Raw genomic sequence first — 13,255 nt, 5'->3', positions numbered from 1 at the left:
GGACTCACACTGTCATCAGATTTTGCAAAGTCATAAAAAAAAAATATCATGACAATTTTTTAAACGGCCAAACAATGGGGATCGTCAAGTTGACATCAAATCTTACTCGAACACGGCGAGCACTTGTTGCTTGCCACTCATGATCACATCATTTACGCCCGCTCCATCATAACTGCTCCCGACCAAACTCAAGGGATAGCCATGTGATCTCACACGTTCCCGAGCCAATTGCACTTGTTGCTTATGACCCACAATATATTGTGCAATGCACTTTCTATGAATCTTGACCATGACCCGGTTGGGTTGTTCTTGGATGTTCATGATGTGCCTCAGTTCGCTCAACGCGATTTCTCCGAGAGAATCCGGACTCGGATTCTCTCCGAATAATTCTTGGAACCATTTCCCACCCATCATGACAGTGAAAATGGTTTTGTTTCCCTGGGGAAAGGCACAAGTGTCGAAGGTTGTACCTAAGATGCGAACTGGTTGATTGGACGGCACAAGAAACCCAAAGGCTTCAATATCCGTTACACGGCCTTCAAACTCGAGATTTACCACGCCCACGTCGACAAAAGGGATGTTATTGAGAATATTGCTCAAGTTTGGATCCAATTTGTCAAAAAGCCGGGACGAAACGAAAGCTGGAATGGTCAGGAAGAGGTGATCACATTCGAAAACTTCATCATTTTCCATGATCACTTGAAGTTCTTCTCCTTTCTTGTTTGAACGAAGATCCGAAATCTTCGAATCTCGCCGAATCTCGACGCCTTGCTTTTCAAGCACTTGACTCCATTTTTGGGTAAAAGTCTCTAGTCCACCTTTTAGGCTCCAAACCCCCCACTTTTCACNCCGAGCTTGGTTTCTATGGCCTTCACTTTTTCGTGGATGTTACAGAAATACGTCATTTCTTTGACTAGTTCTCGGGCTTGCTCCACTTTGTCCGTTTGAAAGGCATGACTAATTCGCTCAAAGTAATCCTGCAGGACATCCAGATTAGTCTTGGCCAATTTAGCCAACTCCTCGGGACTATCCACCTCATCGAGCTCTTCATTGACCTCCATGATGTGCATGAGAAACTCGTTGTCCATAACTTGGGCATCCCCTTCTTGCACTGGCTGTCCTTTGCACTCAAGTAGATATAATGCCCGTGTTAAAGGCTTGGATAAATTTTGATAGGCATCATTCACGGCGGAGGACCACGAATCGGCGAGTATGGCTTGATCCTCGGATTTACCCGCGAACCGATCCGGATGAAGCACGTTCTGAAGAGCCTTGAATTTCGAGGACAGCACCTTCTGCTCCACATCGAAAGTCTCATAGAGACTGAACAAGTGAAAATGATTCAGACTGGACGGAACTTGGGCAAGAAGGAAGCACTTTGAGCACGCAACTTGGACCTGATTCTGCTCCTGTGGCTGGTCCATAGGACATGAACTGGGATGTGGGCATTCCGAGGGCTTCCCTTGGGACGAATAGGCTCGTCTCCATCCACGAACAGCGAGGAGTCGCCGGGATAGCATGGCTGTAAAAGGCAATTACGCACTGGTTTTAGGCGACTATCAAATTTATCAAACACTACAGGGTTAGTGGAGGGGGAATTGTCATTTATTGATCATTCATCCGGCATGGCCATAGACAACGTATTGGGTCGAGTCGGAGATCCATCAGGATGCCATTCTTCGGGATTGACATCAAAGTCCCTCATATTCCTCGAGATTAACCACCAACGATCGAAAGCACCCACATCCACGATTCGGTCCCAAAAATTGAAATAGCCAATTTTGGTGTACTTGCAATTGGCCAGGGCATGACCACACTTGTCACTGTAGTGATCTCGCCACATAATCGAGAACAGACCGAGATTCCAACGTCGCAACTCTTCCGAATTGAAGTATCGCGCAATTGAGTCCTGACTTCGAGTGCAGCACGGATTCCGCACATTCTCCCCAAGCAACGAGATGTCGAAATTGTGCCGCAAGTAAACATCGCGGAATGTGCGTTCATTCGGGTTGTGGTGGTACATATAATAGCCTAAACCGAGGGTGGAGCTGATGACGAGCGCTTTTCGGGGTCGATTCAAAGCTCCTTTGTAGAGCTCCTGAAACGATTCACTGTAATCGCGAGCCACGTTGGCCAAATAATGGGCTAATTTCTCGACCCGGCCACCTTTCCATTTTTCGGGTAGGCCCGGGATATTAACCTTAGGCAAGACCAAGGACGAATCCCGGATCCGGGTCATGACCCTGGGCAATGCCATCTGTAACGAGAAAGGCAGAATCGTATCAGGATAACCCATGATCACCACATTTCTTCTTTGAAAAAAAGGTCTGGCGGTCCGGCCTCCACATTTAATATCACAGTTCAGTTATTTCAAGCCCACCAAGTTGAGCAAGGACACAATCAAGGTCGAGACCGAGGCCCAAATCAACGAGAACGGATCCAGCGGTCCCAAAACCCGTTTCCGGAGAATATAGAAAACGCAGGCGAAGAAAAAGGCAAAGGCGAAGAAGATGAGCACCCGATCCGTGGTTTCGCGTCGACCATACTTCGTGATGAGCTTCCGGGATTGCCCAATCACGGAGCCCATCTCATTGAACTCGCCCTGCGTCTCGCTCACGGTTTGCGACGAGATGGCCAACTCTTCCACCGTGTGGGCCGATCGCTGGACCGTGGCCGCCAATTGCCTGGAAATCGAGGCCAAGTGATCCGTAGCTTGGCCATTCTCCTGCAGGAGCTCATCCCGTGAAGTGACGGGTCGGCGGGCTCGAACTCCCCCGCCTAACTCTGGCCCGGGCCCTCTTCCTGGGGACGAGGAGGACGAGCTGGACATGAGTTGGTCCTGGGTCCGGCGCTCGAGTTGCTGGATGCATTGGAGGTTGGCCTGTCGGAACTGTCGTTGAGAGGTGATCAAGGACTGACTGTGGTTCTCCACGTCGGCCATGAGCATGGCCTGGGCCTCGAGGTGGCTTTGAGCCTCAGCCAGTCGTCGGAGTTGGTCAATCAGACTTCGGAATTGGGACAATCGACTCCGGACTTGGCCGTTGAGGTCTTCCATGTCGGCGTCATGTCGCACGGCCGCGAAGGCCTCGGTCAGTTCTTTGAGTTTGAGGTTGAGCTTGACGATCTCCTCCTGGACTTGGCGCACCTGCTCGCTCAAGGACAGGATGGGGGCCATGCTGATCGGATGGGCGAGCCGGTTGGCCAGCCAGGCGTGTTCAGACGGACGTTGAGACGGGTGAGCGAACAGACCAGACCAGCGATGTGGAGATACTCAATTTTCTGGGGTCGCTCGATTCAGCTACCCATTGACGTCACCTGAGAGAAGACGTGTGACCTCAAATTCAGGCTTGCCAGAGTTTGAAAGCCGTTCAAGGCCAGATCACGGCCGAACTGTGGACAAATACGCTCATTCGTGGCCGTTGAAGGTCAGATTAGAGGCCGAGCATCAGATCCGACCCTTTTAAGGAGACGAAGACTGAACTCAGGGTTGAGCTGAGGTTCTATCAGAAATTAGCCGGCTAGCCACGTCAAATTTGGTCTGTACGATGCCCGATTGGCAACTGAGGAATGTTACTCCTGTTGTCAATAAACATGTAGGAGGGTGACGGGAAAATAACCGAGTGTTAGGATTCAGCTGGGACTAGGACTTCAGGGTTAAGACTTAAGACCGGGGTTCAGGTATGGCCGCATACACGTTGAAATTGTGTTGGTCAATACTGAAGGCGATAGATGGAACTGAGTAATGCTAAGAAAAGGATACGTCCTACCCTCTATCATAAAGGAAGACGAATCATTGACCACTCTAAAAACGAGCAAATATGTTTTGTCGCTTTTTTTTAGTATATCCTTGTGACCCAGGAGTACTCTGGATTTGGCTACTAACCATCTCCGACCAGCCCTTTAGTCTCGACCAATTACTAAGAATAGGCCGTTTTAGTTCCACTTGTCCTTCGACACTAGGCAAACATTGCCTCGTATATGAAAAAGTAGCACCTCAAAAAAAGCTTTCAATCTCATCCTCATCTATTCCATACGAAAATGCATACACGTCATCGCTTTGGCAACTACGAGTGGCACGTCTATTTCACCAAAAGGAAGCCTCTCACTTGTACGATGAATTTGTCAAAGTTGTCGCGGAAACGAATGCGGTTGATACGCTCCGCCGTAAAAGGGATGTTTTCGGTCAGGTCACGGAAGGCAGCTGCTAAACGATCACGGTTCTGTAGATCCTCTTGCGCGTTGATCAAGAAATGAACCAACTCATGGTAGGTGTTCTGATCAGGGACAAAAATAATCTATTTAGTATCTAATCCGACAACATTTTAGTATTGGCTTCGTTTACCTGGTAACAACAAATCAGGACGTAAAGGGTGCTACTCGAGTGCGGAATTAGATCGGAGTTGATGTTTTGAGACAAAATCAAGTCCATGTAGAGCTGAAACAGGCACGTATTATTTCGCTTTCGTACTTTCCAACTCCATTGTGTCGGCTTTTCATTGAGTCGCTTACCTTCAAGAAGGGTCTGAGGGCCTCGAAAATGGATGAGTCCTGTTTCTTGGACCGGAGGAGATAACAACATAATACTTGAATAAAGTCACAGCAGAGGGTGAAGACATTGTCTACCCCGATGGTGGTGAGACCGAGCTCGAGCGAACGAATCAGGTTCTGCTGGAGATCGGGATTGAGCGTGCTAATCTTTTCAGGATAGATCTCGCACACCAAAGTCACCGTCTTGAAGTACTGAAGACACAGCGATGGGAATTTCAAAAGTTCCAAAGTCATCAAAGGCATGATGATGTTCATACCGTACAAACACACATCCGCTGCAGTCACATCCGTTTCTGGAGAAGATGGGTCTAAACCAGAGGGAAAAATCAATGGGATCATCACACTACTGCAAAGAATATTCTTGCTTACCATGAGGTGCCAGATCAATGAAATCTTTCGAGAGCAAATTAGTCAAGAGCTCCATGAGAAGAAGGAGGTCGCGAAATTGCTCTTCTTCAGCTTCTCGTTCCACGCTCCGTTTACCTCGATTATGATTGGCATAGACCTGGATACAATCCACCGAAGTTTGGTAGAGATTCTTCGTGTCAGTGGCATTGAGATAGCACAAGATCTTGCGAGCCGCCACGCAAAAGAGCTCCAAAATGAGTTCCACCACATTGGGGTAATTGTGCATCACACCCAAGAGTTCCACCAGGTTCCCGAGGATCGGATGAAGAAACCCGAATATCTGTTGAACCGTGGTGACATGCGCTCCTTGAGCCACACCTGAAGCATCAAACATAGAATTGTAGACAATTGTATGAATAGAGGTGAGGGGGAATATGCAAGATCTTTTTCAAAAATATGTATTAAATATACAATACATAGAAACTCCTAGAATATTTCAACATGAAAGAACACTCAATAAAAAGCCCTTAACACCGTAGATGAAGCCAAAGAGGAGCTACCCCTTATTCATTTTTTTGCTATACTTGGGAAAAATGAATTACAAAAGCTTTTAATGCGGTTTTAGAACAGAAATAATTTTCCCAACTCAATACGTCAATACATTATACATTTTCCAAATTTCACCAATATACTGGGAATTGGCAATAAATTGCAATTTTTCCGTAAGCGCGGTACATGTTTGGGGTCACTTTGTCCATGATTTGTCTCTACAGAGTCTTGACCATCACTTGCTCACATGGTGGTTTTGATTTCTTCTAGCCATGACTAGGCTTGTCAATGAAAATGTTAAAAATAACTTAATAAGTCTTTGTGCTAATATCTTCCTTGGGTTCAAAATGACTCAAAATATGCAGAGAAAATTTATTTGTTGGAATATGCAAAAACTTGAACCAACTATGCAATTGTGGCCGAAAAGTGCATAATATGTGCCAAATATGCGTTTGCAATTCCCTACCGTCTCTAGTTCTAACCTTTTTGTAGTTTATCTAATATATTCCTCCCACCCACCCACCTGCTGTNTGTACGGTACAGCAGAAAATTGGCAAGCAATGTGCAATTCAGCCAAAATATGCATAAAATTGCTGAATATGCAATTGCAGTTTTCCTCTGTCTCTAAATTTATGAATCTCAAGCGTCCGTATTTTTTTTTGTTGCTTACCAATGAAAGATTCGAGATATCGTATTATGGCCTGGCGGATTTTTTCGTCGTTGTAAACTTGCTTAAAATCGGGCCGTTGAATTATTTGGCCAAACTTTTCTTTCAAGGGGACGAGAACACGATTCCAGTATTGTTCTTTGGACGAGTGGTCTTCACAAGCTGAGCCCACCAAGACTAGGGCCTTTAAAAGGCCCCGTTGGGCCGTCGATGGCATGCTCCCCAACCTATCACTGGTCTCTAACTCGATGAGTTTCAACAGACCTTCACTTTTGAGAATTTGTCGACCTCTGCAAAGAACATTTGAACCAGCCACCAGACGGTTATTTGAAACCGACTCCAGCATGCCATCAAAAAAGTTACTCACTTGTCTTTTCCGTCCACCAAGGACAATAACAGCAATACCGTGTCCTCCACCAGCTTGGGCTCGGAACAAAGCATGGTTAGATTCGAGATGATTTTGTCCAGCAAGAAGTTGATAGTCCAGGCCGTACCCTCCGTGTTCTCGCCAAAGGCCGTGACTAAGGCCATGCTGATTTCCGAGTAATATGTCTCATGGATGGACAAGTAAGTGACCACGTACCGGCGAATGAACCACACAATACTCGAACTCACCTCAGGGCTGGTCAAGGACCCGAAACCAGCCTCCGTGGCTCGTTTCTCGACCTCAGCCAACTTAAACACGTTTCCCACCATTCGAATGATGGGATCCGTGGCTTCATAGCCGGGAACATCCGACGAAGGTTGACCCGGAGAAGCCAGCACTCGCAGAGACACTTCCACGTTCACTTGAGTGGCCTGCTCCAAACTCAACCGCATCATGTCGGATGGGATAAGGGCTGCTTCGCCGTCAGTGTCCAAGCAAATCACGTTGCCCGCGATCAAGAGAATCCAATGGATGTCCTCGTACAAGTCTCCCAAGACCCGATCAATATCAGTCGAGCCGTGACTGATGAGGCGTTGCATTTGACCGTGAAGACGAGAGAGGCGATTCTCGAGCAATTGGGTGAGAATGTTCATGCTGTGAGCCGCAGTTTCTCGTCCCAGAGCACCAATCGTGGCGAGAGTCTCTTTGTAACGATTTCGATCGATCTCCTCGGTGTCTTCGATGTTGATATCGTCGGTTTCACCGTTGGCGTTACGAATTCCGTCGGGAGCAGCCAAATTGCATTGAACGTACGTGTTGAATATCTCCACAGAGCTTTGCTGGCAGAACTCGGGGGGAAATGATTGAAAGTAGTGGAGGATTGACACCCAAGCTTCCAGCATGTGCTCAAACGCTTCTTCGTACATCGAGGCTTCATCATCCAGCTGGAAACGAGACAGCATAGCATTGATATCGAATCACTAATGATCAGTACCCACTTGAATAGAGCGACTTACCGCTCCCTTGAGAGTAGCCGCCTTCATGAAATGACAAGTCAGTTCAGTGATCTGTTTCAAATAGGCCCCCAGAACACCCTGGTCAATATTGTTCAATAAACAGGGCGGAAAGAAGAGCATCAGGCGCCGGATCATGTTGGAGCAGCCCAAGGCCTCCATGGGACGGATAGATCCGAGCTCCTTTAAGTTGTGCAAAAGGGTAAGGAACTCCTTGATGTAGTTGGTCAGGTATTCGAGACGGGTTTCTTTTTTGGTCATCACACTCCCGCTCAAACTCGAAAGCTGAATCAGGCAGTTTAACGAGTGATGGGTGAGTTCGGAATCTGAGCGTATTTTCAGATGGAGCTGAAACAACAAGGTCACTTGGAAACTCCGACAAAATACCAATCAACGAAAAAGGTACGACAACGCCTTACATTAAAGAACAATTGGATGATGCTCGGGTCCAGAATGATGTCTTTCCACGTGATTCCGGGCCGAAGGGAGGGGTTTTGGTCGGATTCAAACACAGATATGAGTTTCTTAGGCAGATGCACATTGATAAAGTTCCAACTGAGCACGGACTCCGTCAATGAGATGAGTCTCAAAAGCAGATTATTCAAGTCCGGTTCGATGGGCTGCTGAACCCGATTGCTCAACTCTTGCAGCGCTTGAATGCAAAACTGAAAGATGGACTTCAGATCCGTCAACTCAAACTGCTTCTTGACTCGGAAGTGGATCTCCCAGGCCAATCCCACGTCCGACGATTTGACCGTGGTAGCGTATTCCTGCATCATGGCACTCAAGATGCTACAACCGATCATCTGCATCTGCATATTGCCATTACTGATGAGTTGCTGCACTTCCTGCAACACCATCCGCCGATCCTCGCCCAGATCATCCACCGATTGGCGTTTGATAATGATGGCCATGACCTGGACGATTCGTTCTCGAGCATAACTGGACAAATTGGGATGTTCAATCACATAGCGCAACAAATAGGTCCTCAATCCTTTGACATCCGGCTCGCCCAAGGATGACCATTCTCGGATCAAGCCCTCCTTAATCAGCCCGGCCGCCTCAAAAAGAACATATTCGGCCTGACTGCTTTCTACCAAGGAAAATGGTATTGTTAAGAGCCGCCCGCGGTCTTTGAAACCGACAACGCTGGAGAACTCTTACCCAAAATGTGTTTACAGAGTTGAAAGGGCGATTTGGTCTTTCTGAACTGCAAGAAGATACTCTCGGCGTTGCTGCGCTCAGTGGCTGACACCATATTCGGAGGAGCCTAAAAAACGAAGGAAAGCATATCACTTCACAATCTTGACACTTCTCATACCCACGAACAATTGAAGTGCTATTGTGCTCCAATTGATAACACAAGAACATTGACGATATCTTAGACTACATATAGCCCTAACAAGGATTGCCTCATGCTTTAAAATATGAATCCATATTTTTGGGACTGGTAAAGATTTTCAGTATCGAGATAAGATAAGTTGGAAGAGAATGAAGACATGACATAAGCATTCCGCCAAATCGCAATCTCACCAACAGAATCTGAGATGCCGTCTCTAATTCTTGACGGGCCTGATCCATGATGACGATGAGTCTCAAGACAAGAACCAGACTTGATTGACTCGGGTGATTGAGCTTAGCGTGTTGGGACTAAGGGATTGGAGCCAGTAAAAGGGTCCAAAAGGGTCCAAGATCTTTCGACAACATCAAGGCGGCATGCCCGTCATTCTGGACGCGGGTAGACGAGGGAGGCAGGAGTCCCAGGGACGGTTGGACGAGCGGGTCTCGCGAGCGTGATTTGAGGCGTACAAACTGTAGGTTGAGCCGCTGCAGCGCCAACTCTCAACGCTGCGGAGAGAAACTTCGTAACAACAAAGAACACAACGAAGGCAAAAACGAGCCAGCCAACTCAATCCAGTCAGCCAACGAGTAAGTCAGCAAGTAAGTAAGTAGCCAGCATCCTCCACAGACCATATACTGACCAGACCTCGCATAGCGCAAAGAAAAATGCGAACGCTTGCCTTCATCAGCTGGTACATAAATTTTGGTGTACAGTGACTCATGCTTTTTCATCCGCCAACGTGGCCGGATTCAGAGTGAGCTTGTCACTGATAGCGTTCGTTGAAGGCCCAGCGATTGTAGGTCGTTACTACTGATCAGGCAGTCACCCTCCTCTTTTTTGGTGTACAGAGCTGTTGAGACAAAATCCATTTTCCTCTGCACTGAGGTCGGGCCAATGCGGTGGCATCCTCACCCCAAGTTAAGAAGCGAACCTAGCCAAGAGATGGGGGGTGTAGAAAGTGACCGCTAGAGGGCAAGAGAGGGAAGTGTGAAAGGGACAACAACGAGGAGGCTAGCTACATACAACTAATTTTTAGTGACGTTTTTACCTGAATGTCGATGGTATTTAGGATATTTGGTGGCAAACTTTGCTTTAATTGGCAATTTTGAGGCAATTTCTCATGGTAGTCAGGGTATCTTTCTGTTGGTAACTTATTTTTTTGACTGCAATGACATTTTTGTGTTTAGATGCAGAGGATCCCCCAAAATTGGTCCTCCAATAGAAATGAATTGGTAATTTGTTTCAATGTCATCGGTTAAAACTACTTAGAAATGCAATTGAAATCACTAGAGAGTGAAAGTATGATATTCAATTCAGAACTAAATGCTGAACAAACATTTTCTCGATAAAAGCTTTATATTTTTTTGCGGACTTCCTTACCGCCACGAAAAAACTACTTATTTTACTCAAAGTCGTGTTCATATATTACCTGATTGACCAACGAATTAGAGCTGGCCACCTCTTGAACATAGGGTAAATCAGTAAGTTCAACTTGACTTTCCTTGCCAATCTCATCAATAGAGCAATGAGCATTTTCCTCTTAGAGTTTGCATAAGAGAAAAAATGTGGACTAACCTACCACTGTACAACACTAGCGGGAAAATTAATGTCCTCTGTAAAGAAAACCCTTGAGGAAAATTACCTCATTTAACTCTTTTCTTGTGAGTTGGAAAGCTGACAAGAATGAGCTAATTAAACAGGAGGGAATTGAGTTACTCTTTTCAATTGACACATCTCTGACATCAGCTCTTTTGCAGAGGATGAAGAAAAACAAGGAAAAAGTTACAAATTCGATCACCCAGAATGGTGCTTTAAACTAATACATCAAGGTATAAATAGGTTTAACTGTAAATGTTGTGACAAAATTGAGTGCCCTTTTTTCATCCTTTTGTCTGCCTTAGGTCAATGAAATGGAAATGTTGCTATCACCTAAAATGTAAGGCTTAGTTTTTGAAATAGGATCCTTTTAAAGCAATGACTTTAGCCAATCTGATCCAAAAATGGTGAAAAAAAGTGCGGATTTTGGTTGGAGGGATTTTTTCCATGGTGCTTCAAATTGGCTGCCTAGAACTTTAGTTGAAGGGGGCTTTTCTTTGCAAGCTTCTTTCTCAACAAAGGACCACACAGCATAGACCAGAGTTTTAAGATCTGGAGAATTTGGGGGCCATAGTTTAGGCCTTCAAAGCAGGAATCCCTCATTAGCTAAAGAGGAGATTGTCTTTTTGGCTGAATGAGCAGGAGCAAAGTCTAGTTGAAAGACAACAGGCTGGTTTTATGCTACTTTTCTCATCAAGGGTTTCCCAGTAGACTTTGAAACTTTAATGTAGGCATCTGCATTTAGTTTGAATCCCTCTGGAATCAGATTGAAGGTCCAATCCAATGCCACACATTGGTTTGTTTGGAACTGCCTTGATGCATCTTTTTATTCCAGCTACCACTCTTGCAATTTTTTTTTGCAAACTTCCTTACCGCTACCAGGATTGGAATCCCAGCAGTTCAAGACGAGAAGATTATTCATTTTACTTGACGTTTATTTATATGTATTATTTGATTGACCAACGAATTGGAGTTGACTGATCTGGCTAGTCCTTGAATAGATGGTTGATCTGGAATTTTAGTCAAAAAAAAGTCCAAGTCTGACTTAAATCCTGCTACTGGATCAATGCCTACTTGTTGGTGTTCTTTCTTTTTAAAGGGGTATGAGGGGCAGCTTGCTAGCCAAGAAAGTTTTTGACGTTGCAAATACTCTGGTGGGCCAATTTAAGGTTCAAACTTACTTCTGTAGAAGTGTATCTTGTGCACAACAAAGCCGTAATGAATTATTTTTTTGCTTTCATGAATTTAAGCTTTAATTTTTTCTGTATTTTTGTTACTTAAATGAAAAGAGAGGACAATGACAAAAAATTGATAAAAAAAACTCACGTAATCTTGAAAGATTTCAAATAATCTTGGATGTCTCATGCATACAAGTTGAATAATATTGGTGAGATTGGATTGCCTTGTAGCACTCCATTGTTGGAAATGAAAGGTTTGGCCTTTCATGTACAAGAGAGGAGAATGAGTTTGGTTCTCTGTCAAATGTTAAAGGCTCTACCCTTATACTCTTAGACTACACTCTTTATTATCTATATATTGCCACTACAGCATCTAGAAAGAAATTCCACTGCACCTTATTACGCAGATCACACCAAGTTGGTATGTGGAAGAATCTCCCTGTAATATCCCCATTGGACGGGCTCAAACCCTAACCAAAAAAAGCAACGTCTTACCATTACCAATACTTTTTAGAAAAAGAAAGGCATTACCGTTACCTGCTACTTTCATAACAAAATAACGCTTTTGCAATATTCTAACGTTTAGTAAATATGACGTGAAACAAATCACTCCTGAGATTATTTATTTGATCCCATCAGTGGCAAGTAATTCATTGCATTTGAGAGGGAATATGGAAAAAAATGCTGGTTAAGTAGAAAAGAAAGTAACGGTAACGGGAAGGCTAAAAACATGTTCCGTTACCATTACTTTTTCAGAAAAGTAATGCGTTACCGGTAGTAGTACCCAAAAAGTAGCGAGTTACTTCAAGCCCTGCCCACTGGTTTAAAATACAGCAGGGGAATCCCATTCAGCAAGTTGAGTCAATTAAAGATCTGGGGGTGATTATTCAGGATGTCGGTAAATTCAATGAACACATTGAAGTCAAAGTGGCTAAGGTCTTTCAGACATGCAGTTGGATATGTCTAAAATTGAAATCCTGTGATTCAATGAGTATGCTGACTCTCTTCAAATTTATTGTCCAATTCCATCTGGAGTATGTATCTCCAATGAGCTCTGCAGGACTTCAAAGAATAGAGGTCTAACAAAGTTTTGATGATGATGATGATGATGTTTTATTTAGGGTCTCTGGATAAAATTAAAGATAGATAAGTACAAAGCGGGAAAAATAAAATAGAATGAATAGTAAAATGTATGAGATCCCTAGGTTGACCCATAAACCATGTGGTTTGTTTTCATGGGCCACCTTGACTAGTTAAGACTGATGGTCCGATAACAAAGGCTTCCAACCTGGGATGTTCCCGTACCTACGCCAAAGATCCCAAGCTTAACTTGGTTCACTAGGATGTCTGAGTTACTGAAAGAAAGGAATTAGGAACAGGAAAAGCAGTTAGTTATGTTACAGTTGGTTATATAAGATTTTGTGATTGTTTCCGTCAAATATTGGGTCCATCCCCGCAGGGAATTAGGTAGGCTTGTAATTTTAATGTCATTTGTTAAAATATAGTTGTTCCAACATGTTGGAAAAGAATACACCGGGAGTCGTTGATACCAGCATAGTTTGACAAGACGTAAGTAGAACCGTATTGTGTTGCCTCGCATTTCTTTGTAAGCATGATTGTTGACAATGTCAGGCACATTTTTATAAA

General features: G+C 44.7%; 5 protein-coding genes across 6 annotated transcripts in view; all 5 read right to left on the bottom strand.

The window, feature by feature from the left end:
- LOC131880304 (iron-sulfur cluster co-chaperone protein HscB-like) overlaps nt 1-1,520 on the bottom strand; it is a gene marked incomplete in the record, with an annotated part of 1,697 nt that extends 177 nt beyond the window's left edge. Inside the window, 1 exon segment of the mRNA XM_059226902.1 lies at nt 850-1,520. Within this exon segment, the coding sequence (XP_059082885.1) occupies nt 850-1,520 (671 nt within the window).
- Nucleotides 103-693, bottom strand: LOC131880750 (protoporphyrinogen oxidase-like). Its single transcript, XM_059227444.1, has one exon. It carries the CDS (start codon nt 691-693, stop codon nt 103-105), a length of 591 nt encoding a protein of 196 aa, XP_059083427.1.
- Nucleotides 1,521-1,522: 2 nt separating the features above from the next.
- On the bottom strand, nt 1,523-2,296 carry LOC131880303 (mitochondrial import inner membrane translocase subunit Tim29-like). Its single transcript, XM_059226901.1, has one exon. It carries the CDS (start codon nt 2,294-2,296, stop codon nt 1,613-1,615), a length of 684 nt encoding a protein of 227 aa, XP_059082884.1. The 3' UTR covers nt 1,523-1,612.
- LOC131880302 (vesicle transport protein SEC20-like) lies at nt 2,257-3,365 on the bottom strand. The gene has a single exon (XM_059226900.1). It carries the CDS (start codon nt 3,173-3,175, stop codon nt 2,366-2,368), a length of 810 nt encoding a protein of 269 aa, XP_059082883.1. The 5' UTR covers nt 3,176-3,365; the 3' UTR covers nt 2,257-2,365.
- Nucleotides 3,366-4,001: 636 nt separating this feature from the next.
- LOC131880295 (exportin-4-like) lies at nt 4,002-9,301 on the bottom strand. Of its 2 annotated transcripts, XM_059226885.1 has the most exons (10): nt 9,026-9,301; nt 8,657-8,762; nt 7,912-8,585; nt 7,496-7,840; nt 6,480-7,423; nt 6,116-6,402; nt 4,918-5,274; nt 4,510-4,856; nt 4,343-4,435; nt 4,002-4,274 (listed from the first exon to the last, which is right to left on the bottom strand). In XM_059226885.1, the coding sequence occupies exons 1-10, from the start codon at nt 9,071-9,073 to the stop codon at nt 4,080-4,082; spliced, it is 3,396 nt and encodes a 1,131-aa protein (XP_059082868.1). In that variant the 5' UTR covers nt 9,074-9,301; the 3' UTR covers nt 4,002-4,079. The 2 variants fall into 2 exon arrangements, with proteins under 2 accessions (XP_059082868.1, XP_059082870.1); XM_059226887.1 differs by lacking the exon at nt 9,026-9,301 and having other exon boundaries at nt 7,912-8,581.
- Between the last annotated feature and the right edge of the window lie 3,954 nt (nt 9,302-13,255).

The sequence above is a fragment of the Tigriopus californicus genome, chromosome 5 (assembly GCF_007210705.1).
Source record: "Tigriopus californicus strain San Diego chromosome 5, Tcal_SD_v2.1, whole genome shotgun sequence".
In the NCBI taxonomy this organism is placed as follows: domain Eukaryota; kingdom Metazoa; phylum Arthropoda; class Copepoda; order Harpacticoida; family Harpacticidae; genus Tigriopus; species Tigriopus californicus.
The sequence above is the reverse complement of the archived record's forward strand: the minus strand, read 5'-3'. Positions and strand labels throughout refer to the sequence as shown.